This window comes from Lolium rigidum, chromosome 1 (genome assembly GCF_022539505.1).
Source record: "Lolium rigidum isolate FL_2022 chromosome 1, APGP_CSIRO_Lrig_0.1, whole genome shotgun sequence".
Lineage (NCBI taxonomy): Eukaryota > Viridiplantae > Streptophyta > Magnoliopsida > Poales > Poaceae > Lolium > Lolium rigidum.
The window spans coordinates 113555672-113582871 of NC_061508.1; the positions used below are offsets into that span (position 1 = coordinate 113555672).

Below are 27200 nucleotides of genomic sequence, written 5' to 3' on the forward strand. Positions count from 1 at the left end.
ATGCCTTTATGAGTTAATAATTCTAAAAATGCTAATATCAACAACTCAGCTTGATGGCCAACTCGAGGAAGAAGAGAAAAAACCATCGTTACTCATTTTAGACATTAGAGGTAAATAAAAACTAGGACCATATAACCAGGAGCGCAATCCAGTAGCAGATAAAAACCACTAATAATTAAATGGTCAATGGCTAGATGGCCAAAACCAGTGCATTGACTCGCCAGAAAGAACTTTAGGCGCAGCCATGATGGCACCACCACCACAATTGCGGCACGATTAACTCGCCATCACTGTCAACCGAGCAGCAGCCGCACCGCATACTCTAGTGCACCTCACATATTAGAAAAATATTGCATATCAGAAAAGAACCGAGTACAATTAAGCTAGTATGGAAAAACAAATACACTTTATCAATGGAATTCACCTTGGTTACTATGCACAGCACATACACTTAGCACTTAGCACTTACCAGAATCTACCTAGACACAACATGGTGTCAAATAAGAAGGCCACCGCTCCAGGTCTTCCAGATTCCTTCAAGTAATGCATCCTAGAAAATTTACCAACACTTGCACAAAGAATGCAATAAAACAAAGCAATAGTTCAAGAAACATGAAGTCAAGTACAAAGTCACATCCATGGTATACTATCTGGATACTAAGATTCAACGGAAAAAAGAAACCAATCTTGGTAGCTCGGACTAGCTAATCTTGCATATCATGAGCCGATATTAGATCAAACCAAAACTAAAACTTTTCTAGATGTACATGTAAATTCCAAAAACGAATGCAAGCATGTGCAGATCCACAACGCACCAAAACAGGAACCAGAGGTGGGGGGAAACGGGTGTCCCTCACCTGAGAAAATTGTAGCCAAAACCTCGGTTGCGGTGCGCTGAACTCGCCGCTACGGCTTGCCCAACAGAAGCCTTAACACATACTGTTATGCACCTAACATTATTAGAAGAAGATTGTATATTAGAAAAGAAACAAGTACAATTAAATTATTAGAGAATAAACACAATTTATCAATTGAATGCACCATGGTTATTATGCAGAGCACGTACACTTATCACAAGATGGTAAAGATAACAAGTACTTGATAGCCAAATTACAGCAAATCCTGCCTCCAGTGCCTTTGTACAACTCCAAATTACAGCCAAGCTTCATGTGTCTTTGTACAGCACCAATGCCTCTTGCCGTGTCACTTCCTGCAAAAAGTAAGTAGAGGAGATATTATGAGTGCTTGTGAAATAAAATCAGAAGAAATTTGAATGATCCACTACAGAAGGGAGGCATAAAACTAGCATATGAAGACAAATTACTACAGCCAAACAATTACGAACCGTTTCATGCACTAAACTAGCGCTACACTTTCCCAATTTGAATGAAATAGACATTAGTGGAAATTGATCTCAAAACATGATTTAGTTTCATATAAACATGTAGTAGTTCGAATTTGTTCAAATTAATCTGCAATGAAGAGCTAATGGGCATAAATAGCACTGCGTATTCACGCATCTCGATAAGCTCGGACTAGCTAATTTTGCATATCACGGGTCAATGTTTAGAACAAGGCTGGAAACAAAGATGTTTTACCTTATCAACAGTCACCAATAGCAGGTGAGTTAACTTCTTTTCTAAAGATACTCCTTTTCTACATTCTGGATACCCGCATAGATCTTTCTGTTGGCACTCTGCAAAAATAGATGGTTCATAAAACCTGATGCGTACAACCAACCCACTCTTTATGATGCACAGACATGCATATCACATAAACCCGATGCATGATAAAATATAATTCTCATAAAAATCCAGACCAGCAGTTTTCATATCAATTTACTCAGATTTAAGTTTGAGACTTGAGAGCATCAGGTTTTGTAATGCACACAATTTTACAAAACCTTCTCATGTTTTGAGGCTGCAAACAAGATCATCAGGTTTTATAATACATCAGAACGAATCCCGCACACTTGCCAGCTATTCTAGCATGCTCACCAAAATACGGAGTAGAAAAAATTCCACAAAAAATTGTACCAAACAAGTCAGTTGAGAAAATAAATAACCATAACCATCAGTGGAAATTAATCTCAAATCTTGTTCAGCAGATTCATATACACATGTAGTATTTAAAATTTGTTTTACCAATCTCCAATGAAGAGAAAATGGGGAGCAATAGTACCGTGTATGCATGCATTTTGACAGCTCGGACAAGCGAGTCTTGCTCATCACGAGTTAATGTTTGGAGCAAACCTAAACTAAAATCATATCTAAATGTACAACTAGCTCAGATTGGAAATGGACACCAAAAAATCTGAACTTTTCACCAAAAGTTCTCTACTGTTTCTGCTAGTTGTTCAACACGGTGTCGACAGGGTCAGTCAGACGCCACCCAGAGGTCACAAGGAAGAAGCAAAGGTTGATCTTTGGTGAGTAGAGGGCTGTACAAAAACAAAGCGTGATGGACCTAATCAGTATGAACTAACACCTAATCTGAAGTCCATGCACTGCACAAGGTACTGAATTCAGGATCTATTTGCAGCCTAAAGTGATTAGAAGACTCAGGGAATTCCGACGTATTTTTTGTGCATGTGTGCCATATGATTATCCTTCTTTTTGCAATATTTTTGTATGGTCTTACTTAACCAAAAGAATTAGTGTTCAATAACTGGCTGAACCTGACTAAAGCTCCAGTACCTAGCTGTAAATCGATGGTGCTAAACCGTTCAAGCGAAGTGGCCAACGCAGACAGACAAACTAAAGATAATTGCTGGACATCACAGAGAGCAATCAAACTTGGATGACTAAGAAACTCAAGACAAGCCTGAGTTGAAAATCAATACTACTGATCCCATTTCAGTTCTTGTTGATTCTGAAGACATGAAAAAGAAACAAATGACATACACATGAGAGATGTAAAGCAACAATCCCAATTTGACATGGATACTATCTTGAGTGGGGGTGGAGACTACGTGGAGGAGAGACTGTACTTTCCTTATCTACCAGACAAGTCATCCATTAAAACTGACACCGACAGTGTTACCACCAAATGTACGCAAGTTTCAACCAGATTGCAGTTTCAGCCTATCAGCCCCCATTAATCCACATCAAAATTGATATGCTCATCCCGGTGGCCAGTATACAGCTTCCCAAGTCGCGAGTAAGAGTGTCTTGAACCAACACGGTAAGAGCTTCCCATACCTGAATATTTGCAGTCCCTCTCGAGGTAGCACCAACGGATGTGGTCGACTCCTGGACGGAGGAGCTGCTGTACCGGCGGCACGAGTACTAGAACGCCTCGCCCCTCCTCCAGCTGCTCTGCAAAGAAACAATTTTTCAGTCAAGAAAACGGAATCAGGGGAAAAAGGTAATATCATTAGGGTTTGGATACCATACCTGCACGGCGACGCCCCGGATCAGGGCGCGGAGAGGCCACGGTCTGGTCGACGGCGGAGACGGAACGGAGAACGGCGGAGCTGCGCCGCCGCGTCCGGACGGCCTGCACCACCTCGCCGGCGTGAAGCAGCACGCATCAGCCACACGCGAGACGCGGGCAGCAGGTTCGACGGAGCGCTGTGCGCCGTCCTACTAGCGCACAAGCGCGCGGCGAACGAGCCGCCGCGACGCAGAGCGGTTCATGGGGGCACCGCCTCTCTCCTTGGCGAGTCCATGGCGACGGAGGTCGATCTTTTGCGGTGGGGCTCGGTAGCGGTTGGATCTCGGCCGGATGGAGAAGGGGGCGGTGGCAGGCGACGGGGAAGAGCGGCGGCGGCGGCGTTCGATCTGGATTTGGTAGGAGAAATGTGGGGATCGCGGGAGAAGAGGGTTTTGGGCTATTGAACTCCGTCTCCGCTCAAAACGGCCCAAAAACCAAATAAATTCATTTGGCGCGTGAGACCAGATACTACGCGGGAATTTATTTGGCTAGCAACTTGATTGAACCTGTCCGACACACTGCATGCATTGATAGATAAACTAGAGCTCGGCAAACTAGAAAGAAAATATGTACATATCTCTTACACCGAGCTCGGCAAACTAGAGCAAAGAAATTTTGAAGTAAGCTTCATTAGATGTAGATATCGCAGGGTTGTGTTATCGTCCGAATGGAATCACGGTGTCAAGATCGATCTTGTCGTGTGACGGTTTGATCCTATGCGTCTTGGTTTGACCAATTTTCATTCATTAGGGCATCCTCTTTAGATTATAAGCATAATGTTTAAATATGTACTACATTAGGAAAACATTATGCTTTTAATCCAAAAAGTTGGAGATCCCCATTTTAACATCACCAAGCATAAAACCAAAACATTAAAATACTCCCAACGTCATAATATTGTTTCGTGGGTCCCAGGATGCCTGCCCCTCCCATAGATTTTACCTCAAAGTGGTTATTTCATGTAACCCTACTCTTTGTCTAATATATAATATATGGTAAAACCAACATGAAAAAAACAAAAGAAAGATAACAACCTCTTGCAGGAATTGGGTTGATGGTCTCGGAGTGGTAGTTTTGCATCGTAAGTTCACAATCTTCCTCTCCGATAATCATATTCATGAAGGAGTGTCACCCTCACGACCTCAAGATTTTTCTCCTTTCAACCCACACTCCAACCTCATGCTCACCCTCGCAACCTCACCCGCACTCCCTCTCTCCGCTCCACCGCGCCTCCTCTCGCCTCGTCATTGCGCTCCCTTCGCCTTGCCACCATGCTCCCCTAGCTCATCGTGCCACCAGCGCGCGCCCTCCATCTTCCATCGGCTCGCCGAGCTCCCTTCCTTTAAAATGGATGGCCTTATTGGCCCAAGCCAACGAAGAATCGCTGGACCCGATGTCAACGAGACCTGATCTAGTGGTTGCAAGGTCGGATACACCGTATCTTGCTCCCACGAGGATAGAGGCCGCATCGGCCGCCCAGTAGCCACACCCTTGCGAGCATGCGTGCATCCACAGGTGTCACCTCAGTGATCTGGCCTACCATTGGCAGTAACCGCCGCTACCGCGCTCTCCCCGGCGGCCATGCTCCCTCGCCGTCATCGCGAAAGATGGTAAGGGATACAACATGAAGATGTAGAAGGTTTCATATTGGTCCCTCTCGGGTTATGCATATGTTCTTACAAGTCCATCAGTTTCTTTGGGTGTTTCTTGATTCTGTTCCTCTTTTGTGTGTGTCATTAAGGCATTGGAAAAGCGGTTTAGGGTGACGGAAACGGGGAAGATCGTGCGGCGGTGTGTCGGGAAGCAACATCTTCTTAGCAAGAAGAACGCCAAGAGCATGGAGAGACTTTCCAAGATGGTATGAAAACAAATTTTCAATTCGCTCACATTGTTTTCTTTAGCTAGCATGTCTATATGTGCTGAAATTGGAGAGTGTTCGTGTGATTTGGACCCCTATGCTTAGATTAGATGGCAATGTGGATTAATCATGTGAGCTCACTTTCCTTCCCGTGTTGTCACCTTTTTGTTTTCTTCAGGTTCGTCATAGCCATAGACTGCACCAAAATTTACACTTGCCTACGGCAATGTGGTAGTCATATCATAGTTGATAGTTGTAACAAATATTATGCCGGGAAGTGCATGCGTGCATTTACGTCGATAAGTTGCTTGAATTTTTAATAAATTTAAGTCACCTATAGTTGCCTGATCGTAGTATCTACTGGACATGCCTGGATATAAGTATTATCACATGCAATGATGTATAATTTGACTATTGGTTTGGACCTAAGCATAATCTCTACCGAGTTCAATGGAGTACATGTTCTATGTTTGGATATTCTTGCATTTTTATTTTGCTATAATTTGGGCAAATAAGTTGATGAAAGACACCATGTCTGAAGTCGCTAAGGTCAAATTCCATCTTTATATGAAGGCCCTTGTTTTGAGTTGCACGACTACTCCATTATTAAATATCCTACGAATTATGTCCTTCGAAATTTTATTAGGTTCTTATCTTAGTAGCAGCTGAACAAACAACTTATTACGCTATCCATGTAATGATGTAAGCACTAACTTAGCACATGATATTAGTTTGTTAGTGCTAAAGTTTTGACTTCGTCCATTACCGGAATTGTATTACTACATATTGTTTGAGCAACCTGTGTGCATCTACACAAAGATAAACTACTCCTAATGCTTGTGTATACTTCTGTTGTTATTGGATGTGAGTTGTTGTTGATGCGTGCTTTACTGCAAGCCAAATCTTTATTTTTGTTAGCCTTTTTTACCACAAGCTCAAAGAAAATATTGGAATATATGCGATCTTTGTTTTATATTATCCATATAAATATTGGATTTCTTCTTGCATTGTCTTCTCATGTTAAACCCCTTCATGGTGATTTCAAGGTATGTACTTTGTTTTCTTGTTTGTTTGTCTGTGCTAGTTTGACTCATCAAGTGCAGCTTGTACTGCAGTTTTCATCCATTCATGTTTTAACATTAATTAGAATTATAATGAACCCTCGAATTATTTAAGTCTCTCATCAACTAGATTTGCAGTTTGTATTGTTCTCTGCCTTGTGTAGGAGTACCTGATGTTGATCTAGAGGCGTGGGAGGAAGATGTCGTTGCACTAGGTTCATCCATCGATAGCATAGAGGCTAGGCACTGAGAAGGGCTGACTAGAGGAGGAGTTGGCCAGAGGCGCCAAGTCAATCTTACATGAGGAGGAGCTAGCATAGAGCTTGCTCGGAGCAGAGGCTCCTCCCCTGGCCAAGTCTAGGACATGCTAGAGATCTGGCTAGAAGCTAGCTAGAGATCCGATTAGAAGGGAGCGATCCGATCAAAAGCGAGCCATATGGGACATACAAGAAAGATCTATGATATGCGAGTGAGATGGGCGAGATGCGAGCTAGGCCCAGTGGTTCATTTTCAATTGAGAAGGGTTAACTTGTAAATTGATATTGTACTAAGGTTCTGACACTTTTTTTATTGGATATAAGGGAGTAGTAAAAACACCTTCTCTCGAGCTACACAAGACTTGGTTTGTAGACAAAATATTTTATGGGGCCATGTGCATGCATGTGCACCAGATGGGTCGAGCACTTCAGCCAATCCACCATTTTCTAGTGCAATGACCAATGTGTCATGGACCCTACTTGGTGTAGATTCCACATGCCCACGAAAAGCTTCATCGAGCGTCACATGCACGCTAGTGTCATGAAGTGGCCTTGGCAAGACCAATAACTAGGAGGCGAGCCCGCTAGCCCGGTACTGACTGGCTGGCTACCACGTCGAGCTTGTCAAGAGGCGCACGGGCTAGTACCATTATCTGATACCTCGCGAGTGATGTTAGTTTGTTGTGCAATCCAATCCAAGTCCATCGACCTAATAACTAATCATGCCATCTATATCCATCCTTTCTGGTTTATTAGCATTGCGTGGATAGTAGGTTGTCAAATTCAACCAACTTAATATGACCTATATATTATAAACATTATATATCATTACAGAAAAAATGTAGTCATATTAAGTTAAGCATTGTTGTCGTAACATCGACACGCTGAAATAAAATAAAGAGAAGAAACAATACGACAGAGTATAAAATGGATGTGTATAATAGGAACCACTATGTTGCAAACATAAGAGAAGAGACAGATGCATTGGGACGTTTCACAGCTCTACGCCGCCAAATTTGCAAAGCACTCCCCCACAGGGGAAAAGTTTGCCGCCCACGGGAGAGACCCGGACGACGTCACCATCCATGCTTTGCCATGCGTGACCTCCGGTGGCGGAGAATGTGTGTGAGGGAGTGGGAGTGGGAGGGCGAGTGGTGTTGCGGTTTTGGTCGCCTCCCGGGTGGCCTAACCGCAACCATTAGAGAGTGTTCATGTAGCTGTTGTACTAAGTGAATTCATATGCCTTTGATTAGGTCAAGGCATTATTCCTACAAGAAGGGACTACGTGCAAGTTACTACTCCGTGCATGCAAACACCACCCCGTGACTACGGAATCGACATATTGATATGTACATAGTGTAGGAATATTGGATGGATTAACAACCTCCTAGACTCGCCAGCATACAAATCAAGTCTTGTGGTTGGAAACAATATTCGCGAATTACTTTCGTCGCACACCACCTCCATTTTTTGGAAGTATAGCTAGGCAAAATAATTGAGAGCTCAGGGCGGAACGATATCTTTTTTTTGGCCTAAACAGAATATTCGAAATGATTTTGGGTATATAATAATTAATGAGGATTGTTCCTTGTACACCATGTCCTTCAAATCTGGAGGGAGGTGCAACTATTCTCGATTCAGTAAATAACTAGTCTGCTTAAAGATCGTGTGGAATCCTCCATAATTTTAGGTGCTACAGTAGTTATTATTGGTGGGAGACAAAGCGATACCCAATGTCGAGCGAAAATCAAGTCGCCAACGGAAGAGCCAAAGCACACCCGAGAAATTGGCGGTACATTGCTACTCGGGTCAATTAGTCATCATCATGTGATTAATAATTGCTAATACTAAATCGGGGCGTTTTGCATGGCCTCGTTCCATCCAATCACAATTCACAATACAGAATTTGCCGCACCCGGATCGACAATCTGACTTGTCCAGTGAAAACCAACGTCCAGATATGTCGCAGAGAAACACAACGCCTGGCAATAAGAGAAAACGAAAATCACGCCGCATAAACAAAAAAAAATCATGGAAAACAAAATCCGCAACTTATTTTCCTGCGCGCTCGAACAAATTATAGCAAGAAAAATAATTGAGCCGGGCAGAGCGGCATCATTTTTGGCATAAACAGAATTTTCGGAATGGTTAGGTAATTAATCATCAGTATCGACGATTCCTTCCGCTAATTATCCGACTTCTTAAAAATCTCCACAATTTTAGGTGCTAATAATTATCATTGCTGGGAGACATAGCAATAGCCCTATATAATCACTCTTTGCATAGTCAAATGATAATCAATCACGAGACAAGAAAATCACGCCGTATCTGCTCTGCTCCCCAACCACCGCCCCGTCGCTGCCGCCGCCGCCGCCGCCTCCTCTCCGCCAGCCCCTTCTCCCCACCTCTCCTCGGCGCGCGGCCAGCCCGCCCGGATCAGATCAATGGTGGTCGCCGTCTCCCTTCTCCCCTGCACCAGCTCAACCGGTCACCGGCGGCTTACCCAACCGCCCCTCCTCCCAAGCGCCGCCCCATCCTCGCAGACGAAAGAGGACGCGCCGCGCAGCAGCCACCACGGCGACGGCGGCGCGACTGGCCTGCTCGTCGATTCGGCGGCGCGCGCGGCTCCGTCGATCACGCCGGTCTGCGTCGTGCGTGCGAACGAGGGAGTGCGGCGCGGTGCTGCACGCAGCCGCGGGGGCGCCCGCGACCGGGAGGTCGAGCTGCTCGTCCCGGAGACGCCGCCGTCCAGGGGATTGTCGGCATCGGCCTCAAAGGTAGCAGCTTCCTAGACTCCCCCTCCGTCCTTGCTTTGGTAGATCAGCTTATTAGACTCTAATACATGATCTGATTAGAGTTTCTTTGTGCTGTGCGCCCAGGGTTTCTCCGTGGTCGGCAAGGGCAGCGTGGAGCGCCTCCAGAACAATTACTACTAGCACCTTACCCGAAAGGTGGCACGGGCTGCCCACGGCGCTTGCTTCCGTCGCCATGTCACCGCCGAGATGCATCAACACATTATTTGCAAACAAATTGTTTCTACTCTTGCTCAGTGCATGATTTAATTACAAGGAATGATCTGGACTTGTTTAATAAATTTACCAATTATCTACTGCCAGTTTCATTACCCGAACTGCACTTGTTTGAATTACTGGAATTTTCTCAATGAACTGGACTAGGTTGCATTACTGGAACTGAACTGGCTTGATCAATTAGCTAATTGCCGAAATATAGAGTGCATCTACACAAAGATAAATTGTTGCTGCATGTCTATTGTAATTCTCAGTTAGTGTGCTTTATCTGTCAATGCTGTAAATTATTTCTTCAAAGTACCAGAAGTGTGTTCACTATACTGTTTAGTTTCTTCTTTAAATGCTCACATTACATGCTGCTGTAGTTTCTTCATCTTTTTACTACTAATGAAAAGCTCTGTTTCTATGATGCAATGTTGTAATTAAATCAATCCTGCATCCTCCAGTTAAAAATTAATGCAGCAAGGAATTTCAGTTGTATCACTAAACTTGGTTAATAGAGATTCTTGATAAATGTCACACTTCATCAATGACGCCTTACGCTGAGCACAATTTCGAGTTTATTACCCTTCACTATTATCAGGAACTTTAGCATATGACAGTCCCAGGTTCAGAGTTGCAGTTTGACAATTTTGTTTTCTTTGCAGAGGAGAAGAACTGATGCTGATCAAGGGCAGAGGAGATGTGCTGCTGATGGCAGGTGAGGTGCTATTGCAGATCTCGAGGGAGATTTCCTCTCCATCCTTGCTTCGGTAGAGCAGCTGATTCGACTATTAGGAGAAGATTTCATACTAGTACATGATCTGATTCGAGTTTATTTGTGCGCCAAGGGTTTCGCCATGGCCCGCAACGGCAGCCTGGAGCGCCTCCAGAATGAGTAGTACTACGTGGTCTACAAGGTTAGCTTGCCATCTTGATTCGATTCGGTGTGGTTCGATTCGTTGATGTGGGGGAAACGTCCTGATGCGCTTCTGTTTGGGTTGCAGGAGCTACCGGTGCTGATTGTGGATCGCCCGCTTGCCCAGCAACATGTTTGAGTGGTGTAGTAGGTAGTTTCCACTAATTCCATCTGCGTATTTTGTATTTACTGTCGTTCTCTTTAATGGAAACTACGCTGTGTTGCGGGAGTGTTTTTTGTGATTGGTGGGCTGGTATTGTGCTAATCGTTTATTGATATGGTATGCATATGGATATGAAGTTTTAGCACACGGTTGTTCTTTGATTTAGTCATCGCATGCTTACCTTTGCCCATTTTGAGCATAGGAATATAATGTTTGAACTGCTTATCTAACCTGCTTAATGCATCTGTATGGCTACTTATTGCTAATAATTCGATCCCTTGCCTAATGAATTAGATTAAAACATTTTATATCTATCCTCATTTATTTATGGTGGAAGGACTGATAAAAACAAGTGCTACACCTGTCTCTGGTAGAAGCATTGTAGAACATAAGGTCTCCGATAACTCATATTTAGTTGATGCACCTGTATGTGTTCTGAGATGGCATCACTTATGTTTTAGTTATCCTTGATTTGTTCTTGGCTAATGAATTAGATGAGAGTGGATTTGCTACCCAGAGGGGTAGGTACGCATGCATGCGGTGCCATCCGATCTGCAGAAAGATTCGTTTTTTCGTTAAGGAGCGTGTTGACCGTGTCACGCGAGGATGCTAGTTATTATTTCTCAAACCACCGCTCGGGCGTCTTATCTCTTAACCGAACCCCACCCACCGCTCCTCCACCTCCCACGTCCCTGCGAGCTCCCCGGCGATCTCCTCTGCTCGGCCTCGCCGCGGACCACCGCGTCGCCCCCGTTGCCGGCTTCCACAACCGTGCATCGTCTACATTTGAATCGATTTTGGGCAGTCTCGGCGTCTCCGGCTCCGGCCGACGCGGTGGTCGACGCCGGGTGCCATGTGGACGGCCGGCTACGCCATGGATGGGAGGCTCCCCGTCGCGTCATGTAGGAGCTTGGGTGGGCGCCGAGATCGAGTCAACGGGGGACCGGGGGGCGGCCATGGCGGTTCAAATCGCCATCGTCCTCTGCTCGGACACCGTCCCCCTACGCCGGCCTACGCTCATCCCGTCGATCCCCCTCTTCCCCCGCTGGTGGGGAGCCGCTCGTTCTCCAGGACCGGCGACCGGCGACCGCCGTTCCTAATTCCCACGACTCGCCTGCGAGCGCTCGCCGCCGTGCCGGCCGCACCGGTCCACTGGTCGCCCAATAGGACGATGGCGATTTGAGCCGCCATGGTCGCCCACCGGTCCCCCGTTGACTCGATTTGAGCCCGCCCGAGGCGGTTCCTCCACATCGAGCCCCAAATGCGGCGGGTGGGGGAGGAGAAGGCCGCCCGTGGCCATCGCTAGAGCATCCCGAGCTGGCGCCGGTGCTGGAGGTGTTGGATTTGGGGAGGAGAGGAGGGGGAGCGCTAATCAGTCTTATAATTGTTAAACACATGTACAGTAACAGGCGGGAGTAGCTAATGAGGTTTGACCAATAGGACACGTGTTTGTTTGGGAAGGGGTGCGCACCTACCCCTCTGGTTACCGGGTTTCATCCGTGAATTAGATTAAAACATTTTATATCTATCCTCATTTATTTATGGTGGAAGGACTGATAAAAACAAGTGCTACACCTGTCTCTGGTAGAAGCATTGTAGAACATAAGGTCTCCGATAACTCATATTTAGTTGATGCACCTGTATGTGTTCTGAGATGGCATCACTTATGTTTTAGTTATCCTTGATTTGTTCTTGGCTAATGAATTAGATTAAAACATTTTATATCTATCCTCATTTATTTATGGTGGAAGGACTGATAAAAACAAGTGCTACACCTGTCTCTGGTAGAAGCATTGTAGAACATAAGGTCTCCGATAACTCATATTTAGTTGATGCACCTGTATGTGTTCTGAGATGGCATCACTTATGTTTTAGTTATCCTTGATTTGTTCTTGGAAATTGTATGGACTTGTGTGCGAAGAGATCTTATTTCTCATAGCTCTGTTGGTGACATAAGTGATTGATTTCAATCTGTATGTTATGATTCTAATGATAGCCTTTTTTTAAGGGAGAAATAGCTCTTATTTGTTGTGATTCTAGTTTTGGTTGTGGAGAATAGCTTTGTTCTAGTTCTGATGATGGCATGAATAATAAGAAGAGAATACTACTGTGTTTGATCTGTTTTTCACTTTCGTTGTAGAGTTGCCAAGAAGATAGGCTACAGTATCCATGGTCATTTTTTTCCCACTTTAGAGCTTTTTCTAGTCACTATCGAATATTGCCAATTATCCTTATGGACCATGCTTATTTCCTAAGAATGACGTGCTTTATTTGTTTCCTCAGTAGGTTGTCCTTATGTTATATGCAAATAACGGGACTGCACTTTTGTCTCTTGGCTGCAATGGTGTGGAAATGACAGAGTGACAGAAATCCCAGTGGCAAGGTAGACTGAAGACTTTTACTCATTTGGACTTCAGTTGCAATCCTTTATTACGTACCTTCTGAATCATCTCTACTATCTCGTCAATCTGCTCCAGTTTCTGCAAGGTGAGTTGCCTATTTCATGTTCGTTTATGTTAGGTGTGGTTTGGTTCCATTGATATTACAACGTCCATATGTGCCACAGTTGGGATGCAGGAGCCGCTGGTCCTGATTGTGGCTCGACCACTTGCCTAGCGACACGTTGCAGTGGCGTAGGTAGTTTCCTCTGCTTGATTACACCTGTATATGTAGGATTTAGTGTCCCTTAGTTTGCTAATATTCTGTGTTTGGGAGTGAGTATTGTGATTGGTGATCTGGTATTGTGCTAACCGTTAGTGGAAGTGTTATGCAGTAATTAGCTCCTCTGTTTTCTCATTGATTCAGTATAATGCATACATGGTTTGCTGTGATTAGGATTCTTTTTCTTCTTTCTTCTTCATATGTAATTCTCTTTGTTCAAATTATTTGAACCCCGTCATGTAATATTTGCTTGCTAAAGTGCTTCTTTTTTCCTGTTGTGGAAATGTTTACACTAATGTTAAGTGATCAGGTCTTGTTTGGGAATAGCTCCATTAATTTACATTTTCTCTACTTCTGGTTAAGAAAATAACATCAGAACAAAATTTGGCTACTAAATCTAGTAGATTATAAATATATTTATGTTTGATTCAAATATGAAAGAATGTTCTCAATGCCAATCTTGTTCTCACTTTTCTTTTATGCTTCCCAATTTGATCCCAGTTTGATCTAGTCTTTTGTTACTTGGTTGTTTTTACCAGGAATTAACATATGTTCATCTCTTGTGCAGTTGTGCTATTCCTGGGAGCTGTCACAGGCTGCTTGATCATCCTAGCCACGGATAGCTGTGTCGACTCCATGTGTTTGGGTGAGTTTCTGTTTCTCCCTTCTCTGCTCTACATGGTCATGAGCTGTTTCTATTTGGGCAAACATACTTGCTCCTTTCTTTTATATGTCAAGAGGCCAGAAACCCCCCTTTCTTATGTTTTTTGGTTCTTCTGCTGATGGATGCTACGTGATGTAGCGATGTGGTGTTTCATTCCCTGTTTTGGTACAACTGACGTGAAAGATTTTGCTACTAGTGACGTCCTGGAAGTTTCAGGTTGCTGCAATGCCGTGCCTGAACATAGTTTGATATCTATTTGTGTGTGTTGTGTAGTGTTTTTTAGGTTGAGATCCGTCTGCTCTACCAAGTTGTTGACCATTTGTTTTGGTGAAATTTGATACAGTAGTAGCGATTTTACTTTGAATTTAGTGACTGTAAATGTGCCAAAACGGTTCAGCCATTTAACTCTACTTTTCTGAATATTTGGTGTGATCTATTCATTCATTCAAATTTATTAGCTGCTCTCTTAATGTTCGTTACAAATTTATTTGCTTTGACAAATTCTATCTTTTGAATTGACGAATACTAGTAGTGCTGCATTTATAGGCAGCAGTACTACTAGATGTACCAATTTGCACGTATTACTACTACTATGACAAGTCAGTAATTCCGCTAGTCAAGTATTGTTTCAACATCTTATTGCTTTTCTTTCTTTCCTGGAAGTTAACTTGTGTCTTTCCTCAGGTGATTCTTGAAAACTATTTGGCTTCAAGAATACCAATCAAGCGGAACTATTCAAATGGCCTCTCTTTTTTCGCCGAGGTTTAGGTAAGATGTTGGGTTTCTCTTCTTTTTACTCTATGAGCGTTGTGATATTGTGGCTATATTGGCATGTAGGCCTAGTTGATAGTTCTTATGCTAGTATTTATGGTAAGCCAGTGTGAATGATTGATTTGATGTTATAAGTTCTTAATTGTACTCCATTCTTTTTGTTCAGATTATTTGAAACTGGTCATGTGAAGTTATTGGTACAGATGTTTGACACTTTACATTACTTATTGCTCTACTCTTAGGTGGTAGTACAAATTAATTAGCCACATGTAGATGTGGACTGAGTCTGATGATGAACTAAATCATCTGTAGATGGATTCGATAAGAGTTGTATTGCTATTTGCCGTTTGCATGGATTTCTGGTGAGAATGTTAATTGCAAGCACATCTTGCTCTCGTTCATGTAACACTCTTATGTTTTACTTTTCTATGTTCAAATGGGTGCACTTTAATAGATTATAAATCTAAAGAATTGTTTACTATATGCAAAACATACTACTGTTGTAGTTTTTCCCCTAATATATCTCTGTTGCTATTGATGTTGTTTAGAGCTCTGAAATTTTTTTTTGTGGTGACTGACTTCCACTGCAAATTTACAGTGGCAATGCAGACTGGATTATGAAGTTACTAGATCGTTGGTGATCGATCGTTGAATCACAGTTCCTCACCAGAATATTGTATCAGTTAATCAAACCATATAGAATTTTCAGGAGTTAAGGTAATGCCATGCTTGGACTTGCAGGGGATGGTTTTTTATCTGATTACATATAACAATTGTTCTGATATCAAGTGAATGCAGGTGGTGATACCTGGTGGGAGTGTTTTGGTCGAAGACTCCGAGTAGAAATGGGCTCTAATCTTTTGATCACAGGTAATTCTCTCTTACCAAATAATCGCCACTTAACTTGTGCAGTGCTTACTGTAATAATTAGAACAGCAGCAAGGTAGCACTTGATGACGAGACTATGTATCTTGATGTGCTGTTTTCTTTTGCATCACCCTTTTGTTTGACAGTGCCATCACTTGCTGTCAACTTGTTTATTTTTTTTAAATCCTGAAAATTGTATGCACATGTATGTCACTATGTGTCTTCTTGGTAGTTCAAGTATATCTTGGTGTTTATTTTCCTGATAACTTGAAAACTATGGTGCAGTTGTAATTGCATATACATAGGTGACTGCCATTTCGAGGAAACAAAGGTGCTACCATGTTGGTAGATAGATGCATGTCTGTTGTCATGCGTGTCTAGTCCAAGTCTTCCTCTTAAATCTATTTATTTCTTTGCTAAATATGCTTTATTAAAGTTCCGCTGATGTTTTGTTCCTGATGGAGGAGAAATAACAAGGCATCAGCTGGAGTGTTGAGGCTGATGCATCACTCGACAAGGAAGAACAGGGGGCAAGGAGACGTCGCCATCAGGCAGCACCTAGCCTCCTTGAATATTATATTTGTGATGTATGTAGTTGCAAAGGATGTGTTTTGCTGTAATATTCGCCGTACCATGTTGCATGAGTTGTGCTGTATGGGTCTTTAGCTTTGTTTTATTTGCTTTGTGATGTGAATGTCCCTAAAAGATGCTGATATATATTTGCTTTTATTGTTGATTGTTCGATATGTGACCTGAATGCTTGAGAAATAAAATAGGTCTTGGCAAATTTTCGATTTTTTCGTGTAGTTATCTGTAGCAAAGTTAAAGCATTGAGGAATGTTGATTTGGAGCTGAGCTTGTATATGCATGTAAACTAGACTTGCAATGGGTGCCAAGGGGATGTTAGGAAAAAATGGCCTGATCGATGGCACACCCATGTATCTAGCTAAAATCACTTTTTTTTTGGCTTTTTGATCCCATATTGTAGGGTGGATCTCGAAAGATAGGAAAGAAGCCTTTTGCTAATAAATGACTATCTTTAGGTATTAAACTAAACTCTACTGATCTTGCAAACTAGTAGAAATAAGTAATTTTGACAAGTGCTCGATAAGAAGCAGGATCAATCTAGTTAGCTACCTTCGACCTGGAAATAGTCAAGCTAGCTGAAGCCTTGATCTATGTGGGCAAGTATCTGTAGCAAAGCTTGCCATTGTAAAATGTTGATGATAGTTTCTAAATTGTAATCTCCATGCATGACAGCAACATTGGTACTGCCTTAATTAATTCTTGGACCTGACCTGATCGATATGCAGTGTAAAGCTGATCGTAGCGCCTGACCGTTTCTTGGACCAAGCAGGCTTTTTTCCTGGACATGTTTGTTTCATAATTAAACATGTACGTGTGCTTAATATATCTATTTTGCTTTGCACAAGAGACAGGAGATCATTTTTTCTTTTCGCTGCGAAAATTTAGTCCTGGCTACTTTCATTTCATTTTCTTGTAGGAAAGCCTTGAAACCACACACACAAGCAGAGATGAAGTTTTTCAGAGATGATCAGATCAGTCAAAAATCAGGTACACATGCAGATGCACGGTTAAGCGACCTAGTTTGGCTAATTTTGTACGTGCATGCCAGATACGAGCCAGCTCTTCTGGTGTTGTAGAATGACGCGGTTCTATAAGTTCCCGCGTGTACTAAAAGGTGTTGATGAAGACAATACTAGTGTCGCCGGAGGTCGAAGTTTGGAGTCGATGGAAGACACAAGTACCACGTCCACCACCATCGACAGCTTTCTCCAAGAGGCGAAGTGCGAGCCGGACAAACAAGGGATCTCCCTGTTTGACTTGCTGGACGATGTCCGTCCGGGCCGAGGGAGGCTGTCGGCGAGTCCATCCCTAAGCCATGTATCCCATGTTCCCAATTTAGCACGAGGCTGCAAGGGCGCAACACCCTGGGGTTTTAACTGTTTATAGTCGTCGGCTGGCCCCGTGGCGCCATAGGGCCGGCGGGCGAGTGTAGGCTGAGCAGCCGTTATGAAGAAGTAGTGTAGGCGGCGCCATAGGGCGGGCGGGCGAGTGTAGGCTGAGCAGCCGTTATGAAGAAGTAGTGTAGGCGGAGCAGTTGTTGGCGGTTGAATAAATCTTTGTTGTGCTTTGTGAGTTGTGGTCTTGTGTTGCTGGAAGATAGGTTAAACTTTTCCATGGCATGGATTTTTCGTTGGTTAGCGCCAAATCTGGAGAAGAAGCCTAACTTAAATGTATGTGTATGTTGCTCTAGAAATGCGTAGGTATTTGTGCAACACACGTTGAGCTGATTTTTCGACTCATCTCGTCTCGCCACGCATGAAAAGTGACTTAACAAGTAGGAGGACACAAAAATTGTCCCGTGACTAGCTAAAAACCGAAGGAATAAACTACTACATGTACATCCTTTTCAGAGTCAATAGCATAAAACCACCACTTTAATAGTGAAATTTACCATCTACCACCACTTTATGTTTGCGGGACAAAAAACCACCAGATTTTGTGAGGTTTTTTGCGGAATGCGCTAAACGTGAATTTAACGCAAATTAACAAGGAATCTGACAGGTAGAGCCTACTAGTCAGCGCTGAAGTGGCAACATTATGCAGCAGCTTGCTGATGTGGACAGAGGACCCACGTGTCAGTCCACATTAAAAAATCTAAAATTCTAGAAAAAAAATTGGGGGGTCATCTCCTCCCGTGAACCACCCTACCACCACCACCACCGGCCGCCGTGCTTCAGCTCACGGACGAGCGCCGCCGCCGCCGTGCTTCCACTCACGGCCGAGCGCGGCCACATGCCGGCCCTGAATATCCGCCTCCTATGTATTCGCGCCCCGGCCGCGGCCAGCCATGGAAGTACCTGAGATCTCCTCCGTTACGGATCCGTCGCGCCGGCGTTCTGAACTCCCCACTCCAGCTTACCAGCGCCACAACTCGGCCTCGTCTTGTTCTCCGTTCTGGTCAAAGGAATCGAGCCCCCGTGCTACGAGTCGTCGGCATCGCGGTCTTCTTCTCCGCGTCCGGCCAATCTCACCGCCGCGCCATGGCTGCGTGCCCTCCTCTCACCGCCGCGCCATGGCCAACCCGTCCCGGAGCAGAGGGCACACGCGGGCGCGCCACAGAATGCCGCCGCCGCGCGGGGTGCTGCACGCCCACGCCTCTCCTAGTCAACTCGCGCGCGGGCGCCGCAAAATGTCGCCGCCGCGCTCCTGCAAGTCCCCACCTCCCTTGGTTCAGCCGCACGCGGGCGCGCTGCAGAACGCCGCCGCCGCGCTCCTGCACGCCCCTACCTCCCCTGGTTCAGTCTCCCGCCGCCAACGCAGTCCGCAGAACGCTGCCGCCGCGCTCCTTCATGCCCCTCCGCCTCCCCTGGTCGACTCGCACGAGGGCGCCGCAGAACGACGTCGTCGCCACGCTCCTGCCCCACTCGCGTGCGGGATATATATAGAGAGAGAACAGAGAGGGACGAGCGGCGGGCGACGTGCCTCGCCGAGTGGCGGCGGCGGTGAGGTTCCGGTGGTCTTCGGCGCGGTCAAGACAGGGAAGACGAGCCCTTTTCTTCTTTTAGATAATTTTTTAGTTTTTTAATTGGGCTCACAAGTGGGCCATTGGTCCACATCAGCAAGTTCACTATGTTATTTGCCACCTCAGCCCTGACAATGGGCCCAACTGGTCAAATTTCGTGTCAATTCGGTCAAAATAGGCTATTAGCGTATTCCGCAAAAAACCTCACAAAATCTGGTGGTTTTTTGTCCCGCAAACGTAAAGTGGTGGTAGATGGTAAATTTTACCATCAAAGTGGTGGTTTTATGCTATTGACTCTCCTTTTCATTGTGGTAGTTTCTTCCATCTTCTTCCTTTAGGAGATGGTAATGGAAGGTGAGTTAATTTTTCTAAGAAAGAAAGGTACTGAAAGGATTGCCTAAATTTGGAGAATCCGAATCTTCAGAAAGAAGATGTGTCTCGGTTGATTTCATGAGAAACATACATTAGATACCAGCAAGTGCATGCTTGACATGAGCAAAGAGCTAATCTCGGAAAAAGCAAACCATCCACCCAAAACCATCAGCCAGACAAGTGCAGTTAGCTAATGGCTCTTCAGCAATGGACACAATCATGCACTGTAGGAAATTAGATAGAACATGCAACGTCGTTGGTTTTTCAGGCACATCTCACAAGCAACCAAAGCCCAATTGCAACACCACCACACAACAAAGAAAAACACGATTCAATAATAATCCATTTCCCGAAGCAGGGGTTGCGTAGCTGCACCCTATAAGACAATGCGTCCCTCTCCGTCCCAAGTTGGTAAAGCTCGGTTACCTTAAAGCCAACGACCATTTTTTGAAGCCAACGACCATTTTTTGAAGCCAACCAAACAAATGGAGGGGCTCATCCCATTCATATACAAGACTATCAGGGAGCGGAAGACCCGGAACTACTCCAGGTGCTGCTCCACCGGCTCGGCCCGCGGTTTCGGCGACGGCGGCATTGAGGACAACGATGTGTGGGAGAAGAAGCAGTGGTAGGATGGCGGCGCGGGGAGGGACCAGATGATGCAAAGATATAACTTTTTCTTGCACCATTGCTTTGGCGAGACAGGTCAGGAGAGAAAGAGAAAGGAGAGAGACTTGTGAATGAAAGATGGCACGCGGTGGAGTCTACATGATGGATGGATCGCAGAAGGAGCTCGCTGGTGGCCGGCCACCTAAGTGTTCTCCATAGCATCCTGGCCTCCCTCGCCTCCCGTAGAAGATGGCACACCGTGGAGTGCTTTGGCGAGACAGATCGGGAGAGAAAGAGGAACGAAAGATACTTGCGAATGGAAGATGGCACGCCGTGGAGTCGGCTATGGGATGGATGTATCATGTATGGATCTCGCCAACGGCTAGCCACACCTAATTAAATGATCCATAGCATCGTGCCCTCCCCTCTCCTCTCGATTGTGCTGCAAAGGTCTCCCTCGGAGCACCTCTCCCATCGTGGCATCCTCCAATGGTCCTCACATCGGGCTCGTCTGCGCGGAGGAGCAAAATTACTAGTCATGAAATCCTTTCAGCGCAAGGACCTGGTGGAGCAACCTAATGGTTGTGTTGTCCAGAGCTCCATGCTGCAAGGAAGCACGTAGGAAGCAAGAAGGAAGCTAACAGCATGGTCAATAGAAGGTGATTAACGAAATAAATATACCCGTGCAAGGAAGCAAATAGTCTGTTAGAAATCGCATGACGATCCTTAGTGCTTCATCGGACTAGTACTCTGTCGTACTCCCTCCGTTCTGAAATAGTCTACATTCTAGCTCCAAAATTTGTTCTGAAATACTCTACATTCTAACTTTTAGTCAACAACAAACGAAGTGATTTTGCTCTCTTTATTGGTTGTTAATATATCGAAGTAGTACTAATAAATGCAATACTAGTTTGTCTTATTTTTTCTAGAATGTAGACTAAAACAGAACGGAGGGAGTACGATTTAGACTTCCCACAACGTCCGATCGATAGCATGAGAGCATGCACCAGCCTGGTACTAGTTTATTTCCTTTATTTGTTGCTTGCTAATAACTACTTCCAATAATCACGCCTGACCCCACAATTTCTGGATTCAGTTGAATGGTCTGTACAACATCTATGGTCGTTAGAAACCCCATACATACCATACATCCTCTTGGTAGTTCACAAATATTCCAGAGCCATCCGTGTATTCGGTTTACGTTGTTGTCCGAGATAACGAGCGCGGCCGTGATAATAGGAGATAAAAAAGGCAACACACTTAATTTTTGTGGGGAGTGGAACCATCCCTTGGTGAGCAGATCAATCCCAGGCGATTAATGGAGTGCCATATGCGCAATATATGGCACACTACATGGCAGGCGTTCCTTGTTGACAGATTTAAGAGGCCTTGAACGATTGAACCCAGATTTGCCTCCTTCTCGTCCAACTTTTCCTCCTCCATTAGATCGATCATCAGTCTCGGGTACAAACATGTTCATGGGTATTCATATGAATACTCATTATTTTTCGGCTAGGAAAAATCACTTAGTATTGAGTTACCTAATTGGATAATCCAATAAATCTAGCTAATTCTCGAGGCCGAATAGCAGTAGTATGTACCCCTTTGTAGTCCCGTGAGGCTCCAGCGACACAACAAGGCTGAGGCGGCGATCTATTCAGTTCGTGTGAGTGCCCACGGAACGACGCTGTCAGCCGGGGGTGCAGGAGGTTTGTACTAGAAAGGCCACCATTTTTTTCACGTTGTGAAACTCCACGCTTTTTTCGGTTGGATTTTATTTCTTGACTTTGAATACACATTATGAACAATGAGCCATGTGTGGATGGAACGCACTACTAGCGCTTTAGCTAGACATATGGGGATAGATAGAGAAGTTGGAGAGAGAGAGAGATGTGAATGGAACATGCATGGCACAGCCGTGGAGTTGATGGGATGGATGGATCAAGGAAGGAGCCTTGCCGATGGATTTGTCCAACAGGCAGGTAGGCGGAAGGAGCTCGCCGGAGGCCGACCGGAGCATGGTAGCCTCCCCTCCCGTCTCCGTCGCCAAAGTCATAAGTCATAAGTCACGGCACGCGCTGCCGCCCGCGGCGGCCACCATGGCCTTCTTTTATAGATAGATGGATAGGGGAAGGTTTGGAATCAGATGGATCTGGGGACGAGTGCCTCCCGTGATGGACGGTCCAGATGGTTAGCGGTACGGATCGGTGACGTGGAGTGAAGCTGATATGTCTCGCAAATTATACGAGGACAACGGCGTGAGACGCGGGCGCGCGGTTTAGAGGAGGGGATTAATTAGATGGCATGCATGCGATCCGACGGAAATGGCCGGTGGCACGATTTCCGTATTTTTCGTCACGCGCAAGGGAAGGTATAGCGTTTTTTTTATCGCGCGCGCGGAGGGCATGTGATTGATTGTTTTTTGATTGTTGAGGCTTGCGACCGGAACGTATGTTTTTTTTTGCCCCGGCTTGGTCGCGAGGGTGGCAGTGCGGCGCGGCGTTGCATTCGGCTCGCGTGAGGACGACTTGGTCGATCGAATCAAGGAAGGAGGCATCCATTCCGCGCCGTTGCATTCGGCTGGCGTGAGGAGGCGGCATTATCTGCTCGGTCGTGTTGGCCAACGGAGGAGGTTTATCCGGCCCAGACGGAGACGGAGGAAGCTGCCCGGCCAGGTGGTGCAGGTGCCACGGGCCTGGCGGGAGCCGCAGCCCATTGTTGGCCGTCAAGCGCCACCTCAACGTACTAAGTTTCTTTTTTAACAAAATCAAATTTATTACAGCTCCGTATTCTTGTGGGCTAGCTAGTGGCTTCGACGAAACCAAGGGAATGACGCGTTCACAATTACAGTGAGAATGCACGCAACAATATATACGTGCTGAAATATAGAGTGGACTTGGACTCCAGCTGGTCAGAGGCTTGGCACGGGCACCCGGAGGGAAGGACGCAGGAGGAGGTCGGCCTTCCGCCGCGCGGTGACGCCGAACGCCTCAGTCATGTCGAACCCAGCCATGTCCGGCGCTTCCCAGTCGAAGTGGAGCAGCAGGCTGGCGAGCGGGAGCTCCACGCTGGCAAGGCCGAACGCCATCCCAGGGCACATCCTCCGGCCGGCGCCGAACGGCAGGAGCTCGAAATCGGTGCCCCTGAAATCCACCGCCGCCGCTTTGGCGCCGGCCTGGAATCGCTCCGGCCGGAACTCCTCGGTACCGTCGGGCCAGCACCGCTCGTCATGGCCCAGCGCCCAGGCGTTGACGATCACCTGCGTGCCCTTCGGCACGTCGAAGCCCATCACCTGGCATGGTTCCTGGCACTGGCGTGGGAGTAGCAGCGGCGCCGGGCCGTGCATACGAAGCGTCTCCCGTATGACAAGGTGCAGGTACGGCACCTCTCCGAGCCTATCCTCGACCACCGTGCCACTGGCCTTGAAGGCTCGGCGCACCTCGGCCGTCACCTTCTTCATCACCCTTGGGTTCTTAACCAGCTCCGCCATGGCCCATTCCAACGTTGTTGCCGATGTCTCGCTGCCGGCGGCGAAGAGATCCTGTCGGTAGTGCTTGTCAAATAAATTTTTTGTAGTGTAGGAGTATGAAAAAGAGAGATGATTTGTACTACTACCTCTATCCCATAAAAAAGATACCGTAAATTCATCTAAATTGAAATGTATCTAAACACCCGTTAGTACATGCTCCCTCCGTCGTTTTTAATTGACTCGGGTTTAGTACAACTTTATACTAAATCTAAGTCAATCCGGAGGGAGTAGATACATGTAAATTTAAACAAATCTTTAATATTATTTGATTGAAGGAGGATTTTATGGATGGAGGAAGTACATACAAAGATGACGGCTTCGACTGCGACCATGTCGATCTCACCATCCTTGTGTATTTTGAGCAGCACGTCAAGCATGTCCTCGTCTTCTTCGCCCTGCTTATTCCTGTCGAGATGGTCCTGGATAACGCCCCTGATGATACCGTACACCAGGGCGTGGTTCTCCTCGGCGCGGCGCAGGGTGCCGCTGAAGCGTCTGACGAGCCATGACGACGGCCACAGGTCCACGGGGTTAAACCCCGTCGCGAGCCCAACGAGGTTGTCGAGCTCTCGCAGGAACAGCTCACGCTGCTTACACCGGTCGCCCATGACGGCGCGGAACGTGGTGTCGGAGACGACCGTGGACAGCCGGGCGCGCATATCCACCTGGCAGCCGGCCGCGGCGGCGGACCCGACCTCATGCAGCATGGCCGCCACTTCCTCCTCGCGGATGGCGCGGAAAGAGGCGACGCGGCGCGCCACGAGGAGCTCCGTGACGACGATCTTCCGGAGGTGGCGCCAGTACTCGCCGTACGGCGCGAAGATGATGTCTCGCCCGCCGCAGGTCACTACGCTCATGGTGGGCGTCAGCGGCCGCGTCGCGAACACCAGGTCCTGGATCTTCATCACCTCGCGGGCTGCCTCCGGGGACGACAGCACCAGCGTGGGCACCTCGCCCAGACGGAGAAGCATCACCGGCCCGTGGCGCTGCGCCAGCTCGCGCAGGGCACGGTGAGGAAGCTGCCCGGCCATGTGGTGCAGGCTGCCAATGAACGGCAGCTGCCACGGACCTGGCGGCAGCCGCAACCCATTGTTGGCCGTCAAGCGCCACCTCAACGTTGCAAGCAGCAGCGCCAGCGACACGAGAGCCCAGCCGAGGTAGCAGTACTCAGAGGTGTCCTCCATTATTTGTGTTGTCAACGATAGTTTTCACCAATCCAATTATGTAGACTTGTACTGAATGCGTCAGAAAGACAAGTGATATGAACTGGTTTTGTATCCACCCACTTTCCTTCGTTATCTTCAACTCTTTCTGTTTTGTGGTCTGGTCTACATCTGAGATCCACACGTCTGCGCGTAACATCCTTTTCGTAAGAAGTTGTCCGTACGTTAAGCATTATTGGGTCTGACTTATTGGCCTTGCTCGATGTTCTACGGTGATTAATACTAGCGCCGCACCACGTGTCATAAGAGTTGGGAGTAGCATAAATCATGAGGTAATCCAACGCTCTGATTTTTCCCAGTTGCAACCTCTTTTACCATTACAAAAGTCTCAATTACAACTCATGTTAGCATGAATCACGGTGCAATCATATTGTTTAGAAGTCTCCAGAGAACTAACCTAGTTTTCAATCAACTAAAAATTAGCAAAACCGATATTATTATGTTTGTATCGGACCTTTTATTTGCTAGTCGATAGAGAAAATATCAATTGTTTCAAAGTCATTGGTCATGATAGCTAGGAACACTGTTTCCTTCTTGGAGGCTTCGCTTTTGGAGAGTCTGTATTTCAGATGTTGTCTTGGTGGTGGATGTACTGTTGTTGCTAGGCCTGAAATATTGTAGCGGGACTTTTGTTTTTTAGTTTTTTTTTCTCTTTTTTAGTTGTGTGCATCTGTACTGCCATTAGGGTGTTGCGTTGTTGCAGAGGCTGGGTTTAATTCATATATTTTGATATCAATATATTCTCTCTATCGATTATATGAAAGCTAGGAACAATTTAGAATTGGTGCGCAAGTTCCACGTTGAACAAATACAATTGGAGGGCTGCACATTTCTACATATCAAAGTCGCAGAAACAACTCTCGTGAAATTCAAAGTCGATTGTTATGTTGGTAGTAGCTTTCAAACAGCACCTCGATTATTATACTATATACATTATATTAGCTTTGAAATAGCAACTTAATTGTTATGTTGATATTAGCTTTGAAATAACAAGTCAACTATTATGCTAGATATTAGCTTGGAAATAGCAACTAATATGGGAGCTTCCAGCGAAAAATGATAATTATGTGCGACTAATCCAAGGCGTTGATTTTATACTATTTAAATAATAGTCCCTCTCTTTCATATTCGTTTCATTGACTTGGGTGTATCTAAACACATTTTCTGTATAGATACATCTGAATCTCTGACCAAACGGAAGGAGTATAATAGATTTGTAATCTTGATTCACCCATTGTACCTTGCTCTTGTCCATTTTGATGGTCCAATGAATAATAGAGGGAGTATAATAAAACAACTAAGTATAATTTTGATATGTAGGAGGAAGAGGAACAAAATTATCTGAACGAAGGAACAAATAATTATTCACCATAGAATAACTATTTTTGGAAACGAAAATGGTACTTCCTGGGCGCTTCTGAGGTAGTGTTGGATGGTCTTTGAGACCCTGCTTGTCTAGAGGCATTGGCTTTGTTATAAAAGCGACAAGCAAATAACGAAGAATGAAACAAGAACACACGCAGGGGACACAAGATTTAACGTGAAAAACCCCTTCCAACACAGAAGGGGAAAAAACCACGGGCGCCAGCCAGCAAAACTTCACTATATCGGGAGGTGTTTACAAACGTCGTGGGTTATCTTATAATCTGATAAACCCTAGCCGACGGCTTACAAGATGTATATATAGGCGGTGCCAACGATCCGTACCGTACCAAGCTCCGGCCCAAGCCTCCGGTGACGGGCCTCGCTCCGCTCGTCAGAAGTTAGCCTCCCTAGTATATGGATTTGGATCACAATACAACAAACTCCACCTTGAGACAAATTCCATCTTGCAGCATGAACTTCAACAATCTCCTGAACAACAAAGGAAAAACAATTGCTGGCACCAACAGCCACTTGGGCTAAACAGTTATACCAACCAAGCTCGAGCAAAGCTCAAACTTGGAAACAGGAACTGGCTTTATCATCATATCAGCAGGATTATCATGAGTACTTATCTTGCATACCTTCAGTTTACCTTGAGCAACAATGTCGCGAACATAATGGTACTTGATATCAATGTGCTTTGTCCACTCATGAAACATTTGATCTTTAGTAAGGTATATTGCACTTTGACTGTCAGAAAATAAGTTAATGCAAGAATCATCTCCACAAAGCTCAGCATACAAACCTTTCAACCAAACAGACTCTTTGCAAGCTTCATTAATTGCTATATATTATGCTTCGGTCGTAGATTGGGCAACAACAGATTGT

At 45.5% G+C, this 27200-nt stretch overlaps 1 protein-coding gene and 2 long non-coding RNA genes across 12 annotated transcripts; 1 reads left to right on the top strand and 2 right to left on the bottom strand.

Moving 5' to 3' along the window:
• Window positions 1-137: 137 nt before the first annotated feature.
• On the bottom strand, window positions 138-3301 carry LOC124680226. 2 transcript variants are annotated; one of them, XR_006995452.1, is made up of 5 exons: window positions 3201-3301; window positions 1599-1696; window positions 1067-1210; window positions 858-939; window positions 138-550 (listed from the first exon to the last, which is right to left on the bottom strand). It is a non-coding gene; the product is annotated as an uncharacterized LOC124680226 (long non-coding RNA). The 2 variants fall into 2 exon arrangements; XR_006995444.1 differs by having other exon boundaries at window positions 858-950.
• Window positions 3302-9568: 6267 nt separating this feature from the next.
• Window positions 9569-16461, top strand: LOC124658153. Of its 9 annotated transcripts, none has more exons than XR_006989154.1 (10): window positions 9569-10340; window positions 10471-10539; window positions 10627-10689; window positions 12985-13188; window positions 13268-13338; window positions 13931-14008; window positions 14711-14794; window positions 15396-15514; window positions 15596-15667; window positions 15950-16461. It is a non-coding gene; the product is annotated as an uncharacterized LOC124658153 (long non-coding RNA). The 9 variants fall into 9 exon arrangements; XR_006989128.1 differs by having other exon boundaries at window positions 16129-16461; XR_006989202.1 differs by having other exon boundaries at window positions 16132-16461.
• Window positions 16462-22938: 6477 nt separating this feature from the next.
• LOC124680232 (zealexin A1 synthase-like) lies at window positions 22939-25024 on the bottom strand. The gene is made up of 2 exons (XM_047215325.1): window positions 24030-25024; window positions 22939-23736 (listed from the first exon to the last, which is right to left on the bottom strand). Exons 1-2 carry the CDS (start codon window positions 24906-24908, stop codon window positions 23107-23109), a joined length of 1509 nt encoding a protein of 502 aa, XP_047071281.1. The 5' UTR covers window positions 24909-25024; the 3' UTR covers window positions 22939-23106.
• Window positions 25025-27200: the final 2176 nt, after the last annotated feature.